General features: G+C 35.2%; 1 protein-coding gene across 4 annotated transcripts in view; it reads left to right on the top strand.

The window, feature by feature from the left end:
* Top2 (DNA topoisomerase 2) overlaps nucleotides 1-19,791 on the top strand; it is a 24,811-nt gene extending 5,020 nt beyond the window's left edge. For 2 of the 4 annotated variants that reach the window (XM_043001511.2, XM_043001512.2), the window contains exons 2-29: nucleotides 938-1,073; nucleotides 2,161-2,341; nucleotides 2,480-2,723; nucleotides 2,831-3,043; nucleotides 3,191-3,364; nucleotides 3,520-3,621; nucleotides 3,919-4,162; nucleotides 7,061-7,213; nucleotides 8,135-8,304; nucleotides 8,580-8,790; nucleotides 8,913-9,022; nucleotides 9,209-9,439; nucleotides 10,152-10,399; nucleotides 10,687-10,918; nucleotides 11,038-11,237; nucleotides 11,364-11,499; nucleotides 12,279-12,431; nucleotides 12,762-12,908; nucleotides 13,587-13,808; nucleotides 14,119-14,202; nucleotides 16,446-16,562; nucleotides 16,735-16,899; nucleotides 17,190-17,316; nucleotides 17,501-17,627; nucleotides 17,796-17,890; nucleotides 18,049-18,126; nucleotides 18,313-18,614; nucleotides 18,786-19,791. In XM_043001511.2, the coding sequence (XP_042857445.1) occupies nucleotides 938-1,073; nucleotides 2,161-2,341; nucleotides 2,480-2,723; nucleotides 2,831-3,043; nucleotides 3,191-3,364; nucleotides 3,520-3,621; nucleotides 3,919-4,162; nucleotides 7,061-7,213; nucleotides 8,135-8,304; nucleotides 8,580-8,790; nucleotides 8,913-9,022; nucleotides 9,209-9,439; nucleotides 10,152-10,399; nucleotides 10,687-10,918; nucleotides 11,038-11,237; nucleotides 11,364-11,499; nucleotides 12,279-12,431; nucleotides 12,762-12,908; nucleotides 13,587-13,808; nucleotides 14,119-14,202; nucleotides 16,446-16,562; nucleotides 16,735-16,899; nucleotides 17,190-17,316; nucleotides 17,501-17,627; nucleotides 17,796-17,890; nucleotides 18,049-18,126; nucleotides 18,313-18,614; nucleotides 18,786-18,911 (4,728 nt within the window). In that variant the 3' untranslated portion in view covers nucleotides 18,912-19,791. The remainder of the gene's footprint in view (nucleotides 1-937; nucleotides 1,074-2,160; nucleotides 2,342-2,479; nucleotides 2,724-2,830; nucleotides 3,044-3,190; nucleotides 3,365-3,519; nucleotides 3,622-3,918; nucleotides 4,163-7,060; nucleotides 7,214-8,134; nucleotides 8,305-8,579; nucleotides 8,791-8,912; nucleotides 9,023-9,208; nucleotides 9,440-10,151; nucleotides 10,400-10,686; nucleotides 10,919-11,037; nucleotides 11,238-11,363; nucleotides 11,500-12,278; nucleotides 12,432-12,761; nucleotides 12,909-13,586; nucleotides 13,809-14,118; nucleotides 14,203-16,445; nucleotides 16,563-16,734; nucleotides 16,900-17,189; nucleotides 17,317-17,500; nucleotides 17,628-17,795; nucleotides 17,891-18,048; nucleotides 18,127-18,312; nucleotides 18,615-18,785) is intronic. The other 2 variants (XM_043001513.2, XM_086543858.1) reach the window with 1 other exon arrangement.
* Nucleotides 19,792-21,641: the final 1,850 nt, after the last annotated feature.

A 21,641-nucleotide genomic window follows, 5' to 3' on the forward strand; every position in this document is an offset into this window, starting at 1 on the left:
ATACACATACACATACACATACACATTCACAGTCACATACACTTATACATACACATACACATACACATACACACATACACACATACATATGCAGTATGTATAACATGTATCTTTATATAGAAGTGCAAGAATATGTACATGTATATGTATTCATCTGTCTGCCTGTATATACATATGTTTACGTATTTGTTTATAGATGTACATATATATTCATATTTATGCATATGTATTTATATATATATGCATTTATATCTATATATATGTACATGTTTTTATATATATGCATATGTATGTCTATATATTTATTTATTTGTTTGTTTATTCATTTGTTTATTTCATCTTGAAATTATGATGAAACTGGATTTTGTTTTACTTATTATTTTTATCAGATATACTTAAAGATAAAACTTCATTTGAAAGAATAACAGGTCAACAGGGGTCTTAATATGTTCACACATCAGTATGAGTAGTTTTAGCACTGAATACTGATGACAGTTACATTGTTCAGAATTTCACTAACATTTATTCATTATAGCTTAAGAAAAAGTGACTGGTGTATTGATTTATTGATATGTTATTGAACTTAATAATGTAGGTATTATTTCTCACAAATATTGATTGGATTCTGATGTACCATGTATGATTGAGCCAGATAGTTTTATTTTATAAGTTTGTTTGTTTGCTTTTATTTGTAAACTGGAAGGTTTAGATTCTGTGTAGAAACAAGGGACCTGTCTTTATGTGGTAATTGAAAGATCAGCTAATGTTTTTTTTTACTGACTTTTAGTTTTATAATTTTGTATAAAGGTCTTTCATTTCTATAGTCTTACTGAAATCATATACAAAGAAAATCAGTTATGATGCTTTGAAATTAAATTATTTTATGCAAAGATCTTTCAGTAAACATTTTCATTAACTGGTTCATATGGAATTCCAGGATGTCCCCAACAACATACCACCCACCGGAATGGTGGCCCAACCGGCCACCAAGAAGGGGCCCAAGTCTGTGGAGACAGTCTACCAAAAGAAGACTCAGCTTGAGCACATCCTACTCCGTCCAGACACCTACATTGGTGAGTTTTTTAGGGTAAAGTATATTTTACAAATGTTTATGAAATATACCATTGACCCTTTGGTAGCAAACGTGTTTTTTTCAAATGAGTAGATTCTAAAATTCATGTATGGTTTTCAAGGCACATGTTTGGCCAGGATTTAAAAAGAACAAAGCCTCTGATCCTTTCCCTGTCTTGAAATTGAAGGTCTGACAGTCAGATTTATGATATCAAAATCTATATAAGCTTTTTGTATATGCCATTTCTATAATTATTTAATGAATCTAAACATTTAACAGTAATACATTCAAATATATTTATATATTACACTCTTGAATACAAAAGTATAATGTTAGTTGTTTACTAGCATTGAGATTTACATGCGTTGAAAACACGAAAATATTAATTCTCTCCATTGATCTTATCATCCTTTTTACAATTACACAAATTATGACCGCTCAATGTGTCAGTAATAGAAAGGCAGCTATCCTTGAGACATCCTTTGATTTCTTACTCAGCATAGATGATCCAGAAATTCTCTGTGTTTCCGGGATTAATAAAGAACTCAATAAGCCCAAGAGCCCACTACAGAAAATGTTCACTTTTATCTTTATGATTTTATCTCATTGTGGATGGGCCTATGTAATTGACTCAGGGTTGCAATTTAGTTTGCTTGTGAAAGGAAGGAGCCTCATGCTTTACCTCACAACTGATTTTTTGGCCCAACTACTACTTGTTTATACATTACATTAAAGTACTGAAGATTATTTCCACTTTTTTGTGCTTTGTCATGTGATACTTATAGTGGGTACTGGTATAGCTATGATAATATTTAGCAGATGTTAGCTATAGTTTAGTCTTTTGGTCTCCAGAAAGGTAGAATATACATTACACATTGTAACATCACTATTTTATTGAAGAAGTACATAGTTTGGCAAAACATTTTCTTTGTTGCCATTTGGCAAAATAGCCAAACTGGAAGTGTTAAAAAATGTTCATGACATCAGGTGTTACCACCCGTCTGCAATGGGTTAAAGTATATTATTTAGGCCTTTAGCTATTTGTATGTCTATAAAAGTTTCTAATTTCATAAAATTGTGTCTTTCAGGTTCTGTGGAATATACAACTGAACAAATGTGGATTTTCGACAATGAGACGGACAGGATTGTGCAGAAAGAGATTTCATTTGTCCCAGGCCTTTATAAGATTTTTGATGAAATCTTAGTCAATGCTGCTGATAACAAGCAAAGAGATCCTGGGATGGACACCATCAAGGTGGAGATTGACCCGTAAGTATTAAAAAGAGAGAATTTCTTTCAACTTCTTTTAAGTTAAATGAATCTTGAATAACAAAAGAACTTTCTGTTTTTGTATTCAATATATTTTGCTATTTATATGCATCAAATGTATTTTATAATATTTTACAGGGAGAACAATGTGATATCAGTGTTCAACAATGGAAAAGGTATCCCAGTTGCCATGCACAAGGAAGAAAAGATGTATGTTCCCACCATGATTTTCGGTCATCTCCTCACTTCTTCAAACTACAATGATGATGAACAGAAGGTTACCGGAGGTCGAAATGGTTATGGTGCCAAGCTTTGCAATATCTTCAGTAACAAATTTGTTGTAGAAACTGCCTCTAAAGAATACAAGAAGAATTTCAAGCAGGTAAAGTTATCCTTTTTGTTAGAAATGATAATACAGTTTTGAATGGATTTAGTGGATTATGGTTCCATATTATCATTTTTATTACTGACGATACTTTTATCTTTCAGACTTGGGGATCAAACATGAGCAAGACAAGTGATGCAAAGATCAAGGAATATGGTGGTGAAGATTACACAAAGATCACATTCTCTCCAGATCTTGTTAAGTTTAAGATGGAGACCCTGGACAAGGACATTGTTTCCCTTATGGCGAGGAGAGCATATGATATTGCAGCATCAACTAAAGGCGTCAAAGTGTATCTGAATGGCAAACGTGTCCCGGTAAGAAAGTGAACCAGTCTTTCCCTCTCTTGCTTTATTTTTTATAAATCTGGCAATCACTTGAGGTTTTCATCCTTTATTTTAAACTTCCCTTTGTCATTTCTTACTGTCTGTGGCGTGACTGTAATTTATTTCTTTTCTTAATAGGTGAAAAACTTCAAGGAATATGTAGATTTGTACCTGAAAGACAAAGTGGATGATGCTGACAACCCAGTGAAGGCTGTTTATGAGAATGTCAGTGAACGCTGGGAGGTAGCTGTGGCACTTTCTGACAAAGGATTCCAGCAGATGTCCTTTGTAAACAGTATAGCCACAACTAAGGTAAACATACTGCTTTTAGGTCCATCATAGATTTACTCAGTCTGTTTATTATTAGTTTTTGAATGTAAACAAGATATGCATATAAAATTCAGAAATATCTTATGTCACAACCTTATGTTTTGTATTCAAGCTGATGTTTATTGTTCTTATTCCAGGGAGGACGTCACATTGACTATGTCACAGACATGATTGTGAAAAATCTAACTGAAACTCTCAAGAAAAAGAACAAGAGTGGTGTACAGATTAAACCATTCCAGGTATGGTCATGGTGGAAAATTCAGATACAACAATTTATTATTTATTTTGAATTACTAGGTTGTCTTTCAGTTGCTGACATTAAAGTAAATCAGCAGAAAGATTGAATCAGTTTTATACACACCAGTAAAAATATAGTTAGTGTAATGAAGTAAAAATGAGTGAGGTTAGCCTTTATGAAAACATCTTGATCATAGTTTCTATTTTACCATCTTCTTGATTGATAATTTCACATATTAATTTAATTTATTTATATAACCATCTTACATTTTTAATTAATAGAACAATGTTTCTTTCAGATCAAGAACCACATGTGGATCTTCGTAAATTGTTTGATTGTGAACCCTACCTTCGACTCCCAGACAAAAGAGAACATGACTCTACAGGCAAAAAGCTTTGGCTCCAAATGTTCATTGTCAGACAAATTCATAAATAATGTGATGAAGTGTGGCATTGTTGAAGCTGTCATGACATGGGCAAGATTTAAGCAGCAAGCACAGCTTCAGTCCAAATGTGCCAACAGGAAACAAAACAAGTTGAAAGGTAAATAGTGTTTAAAATTGCAATTTAGTAATATTGCACATTTATAGATGTTAGTATTGGAGCCATTATACTAGATTATGCCATAATTCCATGCTTTGGGGTAGCTATAATAATGCATTAGAGAAGGAGAGAAATTTAAGCTTCTGATGTGAACTATACCATGAGTTTGATTTACAAAAGAACTTAGTGGAACAAAGTTGATAAGGTATCACCCAGCAGTCATTTAACCCATTCGCGCCGGTTGACGTGATGACACGTGGTCGAAAAAAAGCCCCGGACCCGGATGACGTCCTGGCACGGGCTACATTTTCGGCCCTTGCGCCGGGAGGCCAGTAGCGACGTGCTGAATACAATTCGATTTTCATAATTTATTTGTCTTTGCTACTTTAGTTTATCCTTCTAAATAGTAGAAAATGGGATATGACGTAATATGAATGACGTCACAGGTATATACGTAATATTGATTACGTCATGGTGATTTCTGTTTCTGATTTGTTGAATAAGATGATCTGAGTCGAAAGACTATCGTAAAATCAATTGCAATTGGCTGAGGAATAAAAAAAACACTAAAAAAACAGTGCTGTAACATCTTTTTCGACTGATATACCTCCTCTGAACATAGCAGTACTTTCTACACATGTCTACACTTTAGACGCAATCACCCCAGCACGAACGGTTGCGCGCTTGAAATCTTCCCGGCATGACCGGGAGTAGGCGAAATTCCACCCCGGTGTGAATGGGTTAATGTGTCAATCAAACACAGGCAATGATCACCATGAGCTAGTTGTGCACATTATTATTACTGAAATTAATCAACTTTTGGGAAATAAATTTAGTCTTTCATTTTGTTTAGAAAGAATTTATTACAGATAATTCATACATACATATACAAAGAATCATACTCTAAAACTAGTTGAATTGAAATTACATATTTTCAAAGAACATCAGCATGATTTAATAAACAATATTTTTTTATAATAAATAATTCTGCAATAACTGCTATGAAGCCACTTATTTACAGTATAATTATGTTAAATAGTAGTATTGAACAGTGAAAATACTGATTGTATCTATTGGTCATTATCTAACACTAGATCATTTGACTTAGAGTGTAGTAGTTCCTTAACTTAGACATTTACTTAAGTTGAAAACTCCCTTTAAGGGGGTTGTTCTATCTTATGACTGCGATTAACGATTTTCGGTTCTCCTGACAACAGTTTTTTAAGTAGGCTTATCAAAATTTAACATGTCAATTATTGTCATATAATGCTACTATATACGTAATTTCATTAAAATCACACAAATAGTTTTTGCGTAAAAAATAAAAACACCTCGATTTTGAGAGACTTTAGAAAGTGTTATAATTTTTTAACTATTGAGAGAATGATTATTTCCTTTCGTTTATACATAGAAGAAACCCTCATCTAAAAAACTATGGGGGCTTTTAGGCTTATCTTAAAAAATAAATGCACAGTGACAATTGCAAAAACAAGTTTTTTTTTATCTTTAATTATGCCCTTTAAAAAATTATTATTAATTCCTAAAATTGATGCATTACACGCCGAGTTATTCCAACATTTATGCAAAAAAAAAAGTTTCGAGATAATTGCGATTTTATGTTGCTCATTGCATTACAACATGTAGATGACAAGGAAAATTATTAACCCTCTCTGGATGGGTGGTACAGTACTGTACCGCTCATTCAAAAGCCCAGTGGCCGGGCGGCACAGTATTGTGCCAGCCATTTAATTGATTTAGGCCTAATAATTCGAACGCCCCGGCATTGTGACATTCAAGGCTAGAATGCCCCCGTCGTGAATGGGTTAATATGGAATCTGTACTTATGTATTTCATCAGTAAGGTTTGTGAAGTCATTATTGGGAGGTCAGGTCACTTCCAGGGCACTCCAGGTCATTGCCAAAATGGGGTGGGGATGCTGATGACTACTTGCTTCAGCAGGTGTTTGTTGGTCTGTTCATTTTCTTCTGAAAGTTTTCTACTCTAGAGTCAATAAACGCTTTCCTTTTAGCACTCACATGAGACATTTTGAATTATTCACAAGAAAATACACCAAAAACACGTAATAAAGCACCGCCAAAAAAGGGACATCATCTCTCTCGTGTGCTATCAGGGTAACTGACTCTTGTGAGCATTTATCTGAGGTGCCCAGCTGTTGTGCCGAAGTTATCGTACCGTAAACATATTATAACATAAAATATGCAAAAAAAAAAAACAGCATATACAGGATAATTGCGTCACTGCCACGCCTCCCTCTCCGCGTCAAGGTCGTTTGGGCCATTTAAAGATCGGCCATTTAAACCTAATGTTTTCGTCGTATGACCGCCAGCGATGTCAGATGATGTGTCTGACTGTGACGAATTCACACACAATTATTAAAAAAATATGATTTTTCGACCCAATGCGGCGCATGACTCCCTTAAGACCCCAGTGGAATCATTGAAAGAATAAGCACACAGGGCACTAACTGTGATCATAAGCAATTGCATAATTCCCTCTATATCATTATAGGTATTCTTATAAACAAAACAATACTCGTCCTTAGTGATATAAATTCTAGGGGTGGATTTCATTTCTCAAGGGACCTATTGAATTTCATGCAGTTTACATATCACCCAATTTACTCAGATCAGTTGGATATTATTTATGATTGTTTTAGCTTAGCTCAGTTTTACTTTTTTCAGCTGAGCAAAGTTTTGTCACTTTCACATGACAAAATCTTTAGATATTGCTGGTAATATTGCTGTTCACGTTTTTCGTTGTGGATCTGTGGTTCTTGATTTTGCTCAACTACCATATTTTAACATCAGTGTGGGAGTAAGTTGCATAGTGGATGCTGCCCTCAGAATGTTAAAATATCTTCTTTGTCTTGCTTCACAGGTATACCCAAGCTGGAGGATGCCAATGATGCTGGAACAAAGTTTTCGTCTGACTGCACTCTCATCCTTACTGAGGGAGACTCAGCTAAAGCCCTGGCTGTAGCTGGACTTGGTGTGGTTGGACGAGACAGATATGGGGTTTTCCCACTCAGAGGTGTGGTGACTATTTATTTATTATGTATATATATATAAGCGCATATATAAAAGCGTGTATATATAAACGTATATATATAAGAGTGAGTGAGTGAGTGAGTGAGTCTCTGTGTCTCTGTGTCTGTCTGTGTCTCTGTGTCTGTCTGTGTCTTTGTGTCTGTCTGTGTCTTTGTGTCTGTCTGTGTCTCTGTGTCTGTCTGTGTCTCTGTGTCTGTCTGTGTCTTTGTGTCTGTCTGTGTCTTTGTGTCTGTCTGTGTCTCTGTGTCTGTCTGTGTCTCTGTCTGTAAATATATATATATTTATGTATATATATATATTTGTGTGTATATATATGTATGTGTATATTTATGTATGTGTATGTATATATAATATGTATGTATATGTATTTATATTTATATTTGTATATCTATCATTATCTCTCTCTCTCTCCCCCCCCCCTCTTTCCCTCTCCCTCTCCCTCTCCCTCTCCCTCTCCCTCTCCCTCTCCCTCTCCCTCTCCATCTCCCTCTCCCTCTCTCTCCTCTCCCTGTTCCCTCCCACCCTCTCCCTCTCCCTCTCCCTCTCCCTCTCCCTCTCCCTCTCCCTCTCCCTCTCCCTCTCTCTCTCCTCCCTCTCCCTCTCCCTCTCCCTCTCCCTCTCCCTCTCCCTCTCCCTCTCCATGTATATATGCATTTATGTATCTATATGTATATTTTTTACTTTATTGGTTGGAAACATTTGGAGTTTGAATAGTAGTCTCACAAAATTCACTCTCAAGGTTATTTTTCAATTTACTGTTATTGCTATTTTCATTTGTTTTTTTAATACTTGTTTTTAAAGGCTTTTATTTTTTATTGACTATCTGATTAATATGAAATCAATGATTGAAGACAGAAGTCACTTTCATTTGTCTTGCATCATCTATTACCAAGCCATATTTCAGGTAAACTGCTGAATGTACGAGAGGCTTCACACGCAAAGATTTTGGAGAATGCTGAAATTAATAACATCATCAAAATCTTGGGACTCCAATACAAGAAGAAATATGAGTCGTCGGATGATCTGAAGAGTCTCCGCTATGGCAAACTCATGATCATGACAGATCAGGATCAGGTGGGAGGATGCTCATGAAGAAAAGAGTGACTCATGTCATTACATTTCTTTACTGAATTAAATACTGCATTCAGAATAAGATAATAAATCTGCCTTTGGTATATCTAAAGGAGACTACTCAAAATACTTTAATCTGTTCTGTGTATTGGTAAAGGAAAAAGACTAGTCTTTTATTGTTAAAAATTGGAAATGTCTGGAAAATCAGAAGATGAAGGCAGTTTGTTTCAGGGAATGAGAATAGAAATCCTAAAACCTTTTGTATCCCCTTTCTCCAGGATGGCTCTCACATCAAAGGTCTGTTGATCAACTTTATCCACCACAACTGGCCCACCCTTCTCAGACACACTTTCATGGAGGAGTTCATCACCCCCATTGTCAAGGCCACAAAGGGCAAGGAAGAGCTGCCCTTCTACTCTTTACCTGAATTTGAGGAATGGAAGAAGTCCAAGGATAACTGGCCTAGTTACAAGATAAAGTACTACAAAGGTATTTATTTTTTGGTCCAAAGGTACTTTGTTAAGTTTTGGGTTGTTGGAGAGAAATTTGAGAGACTTGAGTAGGAATGTGTTTGTGCTTTATTGGAACTTGATATTTTTCTCTCTCTATAGGTTTGGGTACTTCCACCTCAAAGGAGGCTAAGGAGTACTTTCATGACATGGTGCGGCACAGAATCCGCTTCAACTATGGTGGTGCACAAGATGATCACTCCATTCAAATGGTGAGTGTTGTACCAGTCATTTTGAATTCTTAGATACAAATGCTAATATATTTGACAATTATTTAGAAGTGATATTTGATTTTATATTACCACAATTACAGCTATTTTTTTGGTAAATTATTATTCCCTAAATATTTTCTAAAGTTATATTACCCAATATGATTTCATCTTCTCTTCGGTTTGCAGGCCTTCAGTAAAAAAGCCATTGAACAGCGTAAGGAATGGTTGACAGGGTGGATGGAGGAGTGCAAACGCCGCAAGGAGTTGGGTCTACCAGAGGTGTATTTGTATGAGCGTGACACCAGAGCTATCTCATACACTGACTTTGTCAACAAGGAGTTGGTTCTCTTCTCCAACCTTGATAATGAGAGATCCATTCCATGCTTGGTTGACGGTCTAAAGCCTGGCCAGAGAAAGGTTTGTTTATTTAAGCTTGGTCTGAATTTTTATTTGATTTATGTATTCCCCTAGAATACCCCATTTATGAATAGTGAATTCTGATTTTTATTTATTGTTCATAATAAATTTTCTACCTAGATTTCAAGTGTAATTAAGTGTAATTAAATGCATTTCCCCCTTATCAGAGGGATGGCCGAACCAAGATGGCCTCCAATCATTTCTTCCTCCAGAAGTTCTTACTTTGTATCTTATCCTTTAGCAACACCTTTCAGCAACCTACCCCCCCAAAAAAAAAAAAAAAAAGTTGGAAAGGATACTGGACACATATCCTTGGTCATGTCATCAATCCACTCTCAAACTTGCTCTCTTGCTCTCTCAGTCTTGTTCCACAGGCATCCTACAAACTACCAGGCCTCCTTTAACCCATCCACGACGGGGGAATTCTAGCCTTGAATGTCCAAATGCCGAGGTGTTCGAATTATTAGGCCTAAATCAATTGAATGGCTGGCACAATACTGTGCCGCCCGGCCACTGGGCTTTTGAATGCGCGGTACAATACTGTACCACCCGTCCTGTGTGGGTTAATTTTTTCCAGCCATCCTGCTCGCAGTCTAAGTTTTGGATGCATACCTGTTGCATCAGATTCTCTTCACCATTCTTTCCTCTCCCATTCTCTAAAACTTTGATGTAGATAAAAAAAGAAAGCTAAAGCAGTAACTTTCCTTCCCAGGTCCTCTTCACATGTATAAAACGAAATGACAAACGTGAGGTAAAAGTCGCCCAGCTGGCTGGCTCAGTTGCAGAACATTCAGCATACCACCACGGTGAAGCATCTCTCATGTCAACCATTATCAACTTGGCTCAAAATTATGTTGGGTCAAACAATATCAATTTACTCCAGCCCATTGGTCAGTTTGGTACTAGACTGCAGGGAGGCAAGGATCATGCCAGCCCTCGATACATCTTCACAATGTTGAGGTACAGTATTTATGAAAGATTAGCTTGTTACTGTAAATGTACTAATTCCAATTATTGCAAGGATTTTCTGATTGGCAATTTAAAGTATCATTTAATTGATATTTGAAAAGAAAATGCTTTTATCACTTGAGCATATCAGTTTTATCATACCAAAGTTTGCCAGTATTGTCATCACTATTATGATATATGTAATATATTCTTAACCGGTTATTAAATTTAGGAATAAGTGCATGGACATTATATATCCTGACTGCGCTTGAACTTTTTTTTTTTTTTTTCTCCCACAGCAAACTAGCCAGGAACATTTTCCACCCTCATGATGATCCCCTATTAAAGAGCAACTTTGATGATAACCAGCGTATTGAACCTGAGTGGTACATGCCAATTCTTCCTATGGTGTTGGTCAATGGTGCAGAAGGTATTGGTACAGGTTGGAGTACCAGGATTCATAACTACAATCCTCGAGAAATTGTAGAAAATCTCAAGAGAATGTTGAGAGGGGAAGAGCCAACTCGAATGGTAAAGGGTTATTTCTTTAGTTGCTTTCATTCTTGTAATGAGTGCATTTTCTATATGATTTAACTGTATTATATTCTTTAACACTTGTTCTAAGATTATCAATAAAATTTTCATTTTAGGTACCATGGTTCAAGGATTTCCGAGGCACAGTTGAAGAACTTGATGCGCAAAGATGCATTGTGCACGGGGAGATTGCAAATTTGGGAGGCAACAAAATCGAGATCACAGAACTGCCTCTAAGAGTTTGGACCCAAGCTTACAAAGAAACAGTTCTGGAGGGTATGCTTGCGAGTTCAGAGAAATCTCCTGCCATAATTACGTAAGTTTACTCTATGTGGAATTGTGTATTTGAATTTGTATTGATTAGTTTTTTTAAGAAAATGTATATTACCTAGTCTGTTTTTTTCTTTTTCTTTTTAATTGTCTTTGCTGTATGCTATTTCAGAGACTACAAGGAATATCATACTGACACAACAGTGCGCTTCACAGTAACCATATCAGAAGCCAAGCTGGGCAAGGCAATGGAAGAAGGCCTTCACAAGACCTTTAAACTTACATCTTCTCTCTCCACAAACTCCATGGTATGTAATTGGCATTTTTTCTTGAAGGTCTGGATTTGATGTGGATTTGATGTGTTCATGATTATTGGCTCATTAGTTAGTCTAATCTCTCTCTAGATTTTGATATAGGTCTGTAAATATTGTTAAATTCAGTTTATCTGTCAGTATCATTTGTTGTGGTGAGCATCATTATCACCACTATCAGATTGTAAATTCATTCTAAATGTCTGATCATACAGATTATTTTACATATATTGATACAATTCGCATGATTATCATTAGTGATACAAAATTGCTATTACATAATGAATGCAAATGTTAGTGTGAAAGGTTAATCATATTAATATCATTAGGATGTATTTAAATAATTTTTAGTAAGCAGTAGTCATTGTTCTCTTAAGGCAATGATAAAAGAAGATGAGCAAAGTACCTAAACGTGAGAGACTTCATCATTAGTAATAGAAATGGTCTTAAGTATTGCTGATATTGCTCACAATTATTTTTTAAGTGAAGGGTAGCATAATAGCTTTACAAGAACCACAATTTTGACCATTTTGTTATACATCTATATACCTTGTGAAGCTCTGATGATAGGTTTGTAAGTATTTGATTAACTTTGTCAATGAATTTATTAGTTAAGGTATTGCAGTTTAGGTTTGTAAGTATTTGATTAACTTTGTCAATGAATTTATTAGTTAAGGTATTGTCAGTTTGGGAAGCATGCTTTGACCATCTCGTACTATATAATGAGCATAGATTAAAAATTACAACTTAATCAATTATATCAATTTTTTTTGTAGGTGTTATTTGATCATAATGGTGTGCTGCGGAAATTTGAGGCTGTAGAAGAGATTCTTCGTGAATTCTTTGATCTGCGTCTGAAGTACTATGTCAAGAGAAAGCAGTATTTAGTGGGCATGATTCAAGCTGAAGCCTCCAAGCTGTCCAACCAGGTTTGCATGTTTATCTCTTCTTATCTTATCTTACCTTGAACATTTGGGGAAATAAAGGGGAAGCCCCCCTCCTCAACAATTTCAGGTTTTAGGTTAGAAAAAAAAATGGAGCTAAGTACTGTATATTTGGTATTGAAATTTAGATTTACACCTTCTGGCACTAAAAATATTCATCCTAATTTGCTGAACTAATTTCTCACCAAGTGCCTGTTCCTTTTTATTCTGAACTACTACTAACTGCTAAACGTTGGTACTTAATGATTGATATTAGACAACAGTTTAACTCCTACTTATGAGATGCAGTTTTACACATGTTTCTATTTATTTTAGGCACGGTTTATCTTGGAGAAGTGTGATGGACGACTAGTGATTGAGAACAAAAAGAAAAAAGAGATGATTGCCGAGCTCCAACGCAAGGGCTTTGACTCTGATCCTGTCAAGGCTTGGAAGAGAGTGCAAGATAGGGAAGCCGCATTGGTATGTCAGCATTTTGTGTTTTCTCTCCATAATGTTTCCATTCTTCTCAGAGCTTTGTTGTTGTCATTCACTTCACTTCACTTCACTTCACTTCACTTCACTTCACTTCACTTCACTTCACTCCACTTCACTCTTTATTTATTGTCTGTAACACTATTTTTTGAGATTTCTGTTTTCTATTCATGAGACTTCATATATATGTATTCCATTCATGAGACTTCATATATATTTTCTATTCATGTGACTTCATATATATTTTCTATTCATGAGACTTCATATATGTTTTCTATTCATGAGACTTCATATATATTTTCTATTCATGTGACTTCATATATATTTTCTATTCATGAGACTTCATATATGTTTTCTATTCATGAGACTTCATATATATTTTCTATTCATGAGACTTCATATATGTTTTCTATTCATGAGACTTCATATATATTTTCTATTCATGAGACTTCATATATATTTTCTATTCATGAGACTTCATATATATTTTCTATTCATGAGACTTCATATGTATATTCTATTTTTTCTGTTATTTGGTTTATTGCTGTAACTCTTTCCTTCATGCATATTTTGGAAAGTATTTGATCTAAGTGAATGAATATGGCTTGTATCCAGAAAGTTATTAAAAACATCGTTCTCTAGTATTGTTTTTGATAACTCATCCAGGAGGAGGAGGAGGGGCTACATTCTGATTCCGACCATGAAGAGGTGGACTTGAAGGGCCCAGACTATGACTATTTGCTGGGAATGGCCATGTGGAGCCTCACCAAGGAGAGGAAGGACGAGCTTCTTAAGAAACGAGATGAGAAGACTCAAGAGTTAGAAGAGCTCAAAAAGAAGAGCCCAGAAAACCTGTGGTTGACAGATCTTGATGAATTCTTGAAAAAGGTGAAGTGTTTGAAAATTTGTAATGCCTGTATTATGGAGGTTCTGTGTACAAGGGATAATGACATCTCATTTCTAAATCTTCAGTGATAGTGAATGTTTGTTCCAAACTTTTGTTACTTTCTTGGATTTGGGGACTAAATGCTAACATATTTTGCTATTATATTTTATTGAGTATTTTTATTTTGTATGATCAGCAGCATTAAGAATTAGTAGGAAAATTGTAGGTAATGAATAGATGATATTGAAATGGCAAGTCATCCAAAATTGCTGGAAATATTTTATCAACATATCCTGCATGGCATCTCCACAGCTTGATGAGGTAGAACAAGAAGAGCGTGAAAGTGAAGCAGCAGCCAACAAAAAGAGCAGCACAGCAACCAAGAAAGTAAAGAAGGTAAGAACCAAATAATTTGCAATATTTTTTTTTTTTTTTATAGAGGATAAGCTATGACTGGGTTGCCTGTAGACAAATGTCATTCTGTAATATCTCATTTGTATTGATAATTATGATGGATTTTTCTAAATGCTGCCTCCTGATAAGACAGTTTAGAAGCGAGTGCGTGTATGTGTGTGTGTGTGTGTATATATATATATATATAAATATATATATGTATATATATATATATATATATATATATATATATATATATTCATATATATATATAATATATATACATATATATATATATATATATATATATATATATAATATATATATATTCAATAGTTGATAAAAGGACATCTATGGAATCCCAGCTATTGGCTTTTGAAACCTGTCTTGATGTTTAGGACTTTTTAATTTTAGATCCTCTTCAATTTTAGATGTACTTATAGTGTGCAGGGTTTGAGGACTTGTAATTTGTTTTATGTATTATACATATTCATTTATCTAGTCTAAACTAAAACTAAAAAAAGGCCCCATTTATAGACTGTGTTTGTTTGTGTGTGTTTGTTTTTCTGTTTGATTACACAACAAAATAACTTTCAAAAATTGTATTCTTTGTGGACTTTCAAATTTATAGTGTGAATATGAAATGCTAAAACATTATTCTACCTTCTGTCATCCTATAATTGCTACAAATGGAATAGTGCAATTAAGTTGTAGATAATATGGGGAAAATCAACTTGTGTTGCTGATGGTTTACCTAGTACTTGTCAGTTGGTATTAATCCTTCTGCTATGGGCCTTTTATGTGGGGTTGGATCACTTTCACACTGCATTCTTTTGCTCTACATACAAGCTAGTTACTACTTTAGTTATATAACTAACATGTCATACCAAATGCAAATTAGTATTACTTAGCAATTCTATCATTTAAGGACTCATATATAAACCCAATATCTTAAGATGGCTTGCCCAGGCTGTGAAATCTTAATCTATGGCTCGTTTTGGAAGTGGTTAAACTTGGAGATGAGGATCTTATTTTTGTTTTCATTTATTTGTTGGCCCAATGAAGAGAGGTGGAGATCCGGTACGTGTATTCAAATTTTATGAAGCATGATTGAAAAGTAGGGTAGTGAAAATGTTATTTTCAGCTTCTGTGTCTCCTTCACTCCTTATAATATCACTTTTGCAAAGTAGCTTTCTGTTGTGTACTTCAAATTGGCTGCAACTATGTGCTGTCTGAATGTGTCGAAAAAGCTTTTAGCTGCTTCCGTTGGCAAGATTTTACATGTTCGAGGACTTCATTGTTCACTTATAGCATTCTTGTATGAGTTTTGTATATGTTGAGATAGAAAGGTAGATCAGCTGTGAAGACTATCAGAGTTTGTCACTCTTTTATAGCAAAGCGTTTACTCTTCCTCATGTGTTACTTCCAGTTTGTATAGGTTTTGTACACTTTTGTGAATGTTTCAGCTTTTCAGATTATTTTCAGTATTTTGAAAGATAAGGCCGTTTTAGAATAGCTGCAATCAATGTTTTAAAAGCATTTCTCTTCACAATTTGTTTACATTAATAATTTTACAAGAAAGGGTTTACCAGATGTATGTGAAAGGTTTGTTTAGCTGCAATTCAATCTTGTTTTGATCCCTTAACACTGGATGACATGACATTTACGTCATGGCTTAACTGGTCTTCCCGCTGGGCTACTTGATGAATGTCTCGTCAGCTGTGTAGCTGCTGGTCATTACCTCCAGATTTTAAATAGCCCAGGTTGCCAGGCCTGTGCACTGTGAAATACCCCGCGAGATGACCAGGCGCATCCCAGTTGATCCCATCGTAAATGGGTTAAAGAAGTTAATTTTAGGATCATAGTTATGGCTTTGTGTTTCTGTGGATTGAATTCAGTGTGATCTCTGCTTTACAACATTTGCTTCAGTATTGAGTAGCAACTTGGTTCTTCATGTGTTTTTGAAGATAATTGTAAAAAACAAAGCAAGAAAACAAAGGTTAATTTCAGAATAAAGTTTGTTAGTCCTTGCATATTAATAGCTTTTTGACTGGTTTTGTGTTAGTTATTAACTTGGCAGTTATTCAAATTAAGAGTGTATTGAAATCAAGTATAAATATTTTGAGGTTGAACTTTGTATACACCTTCCTTAATACTTTGACAATTCTTTCTGTTACTCTTTCTTCATACCATTTGTTTTTTATAAAGAGACGATTGCTCTAAGACAATTATGTTTTTGCAAACAGCTGAAGAACGAGACAATGCCATCACCATTTGGAGAAAGAGTAGTACCTTCTATTGATCCAGAAATGAAGAAGAAGGCTGAGAAAGCAGCAGCAGCAAAAGAGAACAAAGGCAAACGAGTAAGTAGTCAACAGTGTGACCATGAGAGCAAAAAGGGGTCTTCACTTTGTCATGTGTCATATCATCCTTACCAGAATTACAGTATGATATTCCTGTTGAGTTTGGTATTTTTTGACCCATGAATGTCTTATTTTTACCTAAATATATGAAATGACTGTACATTTGTTGCAGGTGAAGAAGGAAGTATTAGAAAATGATGACTTTGATGACCTGGTGGCTGCTAATACAGGCAAGTCCCTAGCTGCACGTCTGGGCAATTCACCCGACATGATCTTGAAGAAAGCTAAGGCAAAGAAGAGTGATGGCATGAAACAGACAAAGCTCAATTTCAAGAAGGCAAGTAACATTCTGTATTTATCTAAGTCAACTCATTGTTTGTCACATGATACATAGGAAAGGGTCCATTATTTCATGGTTTCATTGCATATTGGTCAAATGTTACAAGGTTTCCTTATATATATTAGTTTAATAGTAAGGTGATATAGTGTCATGTTGACCAAAAATACAAATAGAATGAAATTTTTCACGTATAAAAGCTCATCTGACTAATTCACTTGTGGTTAGATCCTTGTGCATAAAAGAGCTCCTGTCTTTTGAGTTAACTTTGATATGTCTATTGTCAACAGGGATCTCCAAAGAAGAAGAAAGGAAAGAATCCTTGGGAATCAGGGTCGGAGGATGAAGAGGACGAAGATGACATTGATGCTGATGATGTTCAACCAAGAGAACGTGCTGCAGGGAGACGCTCTGCAGGTGAGTCATTTAGTTTAGTTTTTTTTTTCAATGTCTGAGTTTACTAAAATAGATATAAGTGAAATTAATCAGATATTTGATTATATATATCAGTATGATCATCAGCAAGAAGTCCTGCACATTTCAGTATGAGAAGTAATTATTAGCTTTTTGATCAGCCTAATTAAAAAGTATACTCTTTTAGCGGCCAAGATCAAGTTCCAATTCAGCGAGGATGAAGATAGCGATAGTGATGAATCTCTTCATGACAATACTGGTGTTGAGGAGGCAGACTCAGCACCTCAGGCAGTGTCATTTTTGAATGAATCTGGGTGAGTTTACCTTTTCTTGCAAATTGATTTGTTTATAAATTCTGATATATATTATATTTCAAGGTACATATGTAAGAGAAAATTTGTTTTTGTCATGAAAAAGAATGTGAAATAAACATGAGAAGTCTCAAAATAAGATTTTATTAACAAACTATTTCATATTTGCAGCCAAGTAGAACCAAAAGAAGAGGTAGTAATCAGCGATTCAGATTCAGAATTTGATGTGAAACCCAAGAAAACCACTGTTGTACCTGCTCCACAAGGTAAGAGCAAATAAACTATCTTTAAGGATAGTAATCTTGAATCTCAACTTCTGTCATTTTGTTTTTTATGAATATTGAAGTTTACTAATTTTTGGTGGTTTGCATAAGAATTTTCTAAACAATAATCCTATTAAAGTTTCCCTTTGTTTCCATTGCAGAGAAACCTACAGCATCAGATCTATTTGACTCTATGATGGGATCCTCAAGCCCACCTAAATATGAGCCTGAACCTGTTGGTAAGTGTCACACAGATTCATTTGCTTGCATAGAGACACTAAAATCCATTTTTGTAGACAAAGGAGTTTTCCTATTCTTTCCTCGGGTATGAAATACTTTTTAGCATAAGGTGGAGTGAAATTGCATTTGTAGTACATCAGTTGTTGTCAATGTGGGGAGTAACAGTCATTTCCTCTCCTCCTCAGTAGCTAAGAAAGCTCCTGCTAAGAAGCGCTCCAAGGACAACAACAGCAGCAGTGATGAGGACAGTTTGCCGCAGCCCAAGAAGAAGTCGGGACCCAAGAAGAAGGCTACTGTTGTCCCCGATGATATGTCTGATGACGATCCCAAGCCCAAGAAAAAGGGCCGCCCCAAGAAGAAGGCTGACAATGACATGTCTGATGATGAGCCCAAGCCCAAGAAGAAAGCCGGCCCGAAGAAGACTGCTGCAGCAAAGAAGAAGAACGACTCTGATTCAGACGACATGTTTGATGACATAGCCCCAAAGGTGAGGAAATTACTGTTACCAGGGTTTATGTACGAATGTAAACCTAGTAAAAAGAGAAAATAAATAAATAGAATAAAATTGAAGATATGAAATCAGATGAGATTAAAAGAAATAGTTAGAAAGGAACTGATTATGTGCCTGTTAATTTATTGCAAATTTTGTTCATTTCAGGGTAAACCAGCATTGAATGTATCTGATGACTTTGACATTTCTGAAGTTGTTCCAAGGGAGCGGTCTGGGCGGCAAAAGAAAGTAATCACCTATGCTCTAAGTGATGATGATGACTCTGATTATTAAACTCTTGGAGCATAAAATGACTGAATAAGTACCTTGAAAGAGAAGAGGAGAGACCTGAGGCAAACATTAGATGCTAAGTAGAAATGCTCTTTCTTTGATAATGAAATTGCTCCTGTATTTGAAGGAGCTGATCATTGCTGTATTATAAGTATTCTAGAGCATTGTCAACTTATTTTATTTACGTTTTTTTTTTAAATATTTCATTTTATTTTTTCATTTGTACGAATTTGTAACAAAAATAGCTGTAACATTAGTATGAAAGGACAATTTTTAAGCTGTTGGGACCCTTTGTATTAGGCTTATTCAAAGTACTATGTAACAATTTAAATCTTTTTAATGATAGACTTTCAAGTACAAAGGGATTATGAAAAGTCTGCTGATACAGTTGCTTTATTTGATGCTGTATTTTTTTAATGTCTCATCAATGGTATATATTTACAAAAATACTTATAATAGCTGCAATAAAAATACTTCTGTATTTTTCAATAAATTCTTTTGAAAGAAATTTTTGTAAAAGATAATAAAGAGACTTAACATGTGCTGTAGATATATTCCAGGAAAGTTTTTTTTAAGGTGTAATGAGATAGTAATGAACTGACATTTTGAGGAGCAACAGAGGAGCAGGTATTTTAGTCTAAGTCTAGCACAAACTTCGGGAAATCTTCAGGCTCTTTTGTTGTCTTTTTTCAATCATTTCAATATGAATTTTTAAAAAAGCTAGCCGATTGTACCAATTTATATTTTGGGAAAATCCAGTAAAATAAGAAATTGTTTTATTTTTTTTTAGGTTTCAGCGCTATTTATTTTCCTTCATCTTTCTGTCGGGACTCAAAGTCCCTTGTCTACCTTCAGTTTTTGAAAATAAAGTAGATAGACTGGATATGGTTTTTCATTTACCCTGTTGTTTTAATTTGAGAAGTGACCACTGAACTGAAAGGAGTTATAAAAAGAAAATTTATTGTAAGATAATTTAAAGTTACTGTTGTATGCTTTGTCTTTTCCATGAAACCTTTGTGGATGGGAATTTGAAACTTGTATGAAAATAGTTACATTCAGCTTTTTTGTATCTTATTTTGAAAACAAACCAACAGAATTTGAGAGGCTGCAAATAACCTTACTTTCCAAAGTGCATGGGTTGCTTAACCCATAAGGTTGGACTGCTTTCCAGTTGAACATTCATGTGGGACAGGCTATTTTTGACAAACATCTCGGGTATATTATTTTAACAATAATGATAATGTTGCTAGCAGTAAGTTCACATTGATAATGACAGTAACTAGAAGTAATGATTATCCTGCTGTTTACACAGTGGCATAGGCTAGCAGCTGATTGCTTTGAGGATACAGGGATATAACGAGACTGTTGCTTTAATAACCATTTGTTTCACATAATAGGTCTTTGACATGGAAATGCATTCTGGAATGTTGATCGCATTTTCCACAGTGGACTTTCTGGAATGTCAGCTGCACTTTAGCAGCAAGATAGGAATGTTTAGGAACCTGAAGCAGTGGCAATTTATCAGGAATATAGAAGCAGCAGAGTAACTTGCCTAGTTTATTTTACAATGGTTATCCTCTTGATTTCCACAATTGTCTTTTTACTTTTCCATATGGTTAACCCGATACCGCCGGGCGCCGTCCACAGACGGCAATTTTTGTAATATGCATAGCGCCGGGTGCCGGTATGCGCCGTCAATTGTATAATTGATTTAGGCCTATGCGTCCGAGAGGCCTGGCATTGCAGCCATGCAAAAACGGAACAGTGCCGGCGGGAATAAGCAAAATGGGTTTCAACTCACTTCCAAAACCTAGATGGCACCACTTTCTTCTAGCACCAGCAGGAGAGAGAGCCTTGAATGGCACCCATCTATGGTCTCTAGCAAGCACACTATCTCCATAGAGGGATGGCACATCGCAAGTTGCCGACCTCTTGCTCTAAAGTACCGCATATGAAAGATGTGCAGACAGAACGAGAGGAGGAAGGTGACTCACACCATGCCCAATGCATACAATGTGCCCCTGTGCCAGTAGGGATGCCTTTTATTGTGGCACTCACTGTCAAAAGCACAAGTTTCCTTCCTTTCCTACTTCTTCATTTTGGATGGTTATAAGTTTCGTGTTTGTTTGTGACAGCACAGAAATACGAAAAAATAAAGTTGCTTTTTGTCCCCCCTAAAACAGTAATACTTCTATCACATTGAGTATAAAGAAAAAAAAATGAGTTGATATGGACCCTGAACTACAATTTTAGTCAACTGCAGAATTGATGGAGCCTGTGATATGACAAATTTCTAAAAACAGTAAAACACAAAAAAACAAAACACAAAAATGGATCTAGCTTTACAATGAGTGACGAAAAGGGAGTGGGAAAAATCAAATTAGGTTGCAGAAGCTGCCTCGATCAGAAATAAAACTCATCCTGGAGCCTGTGTAAGCAAATTTATCCCCCGTCGGCAATGGGGTAAAGGGAACAATTTGAATATTACAGATATCAGAAATATAAATATTTGATTTCTGTATTATGGTTTCTAAAAGTTCAAACAGTTGTCCTGTCTTGAATAAATAAAATAATCAAATAAAACCAGGTTATTAACAAAGTCACTTATAACACAAGTTAGATATCTAGACAGTACAAAAGCTGAATTAATTTAATCTTGTCTATAATGCAACAAATATAATCTCAGAAATCATATAGACTCAAGAGAGACTTGCGAGTCCTATTACATTGAGG

This window comes from Penaeus japonicus, unplaced genomic scaffold (genome assembly GCF_977035675.1).
Source record: "Penaeus japonicus unplaced genomic scaffold, GWHDUDI00000001_assembly GWHDUDI00000014, whole genome shotgun sequence".
Lineage (NCBI taxonomy): Eukaryota > Metazoa > Arthropoda > Malacostraca > Decapoda > Penaeidae > Penaeus > Penaeus japonicus.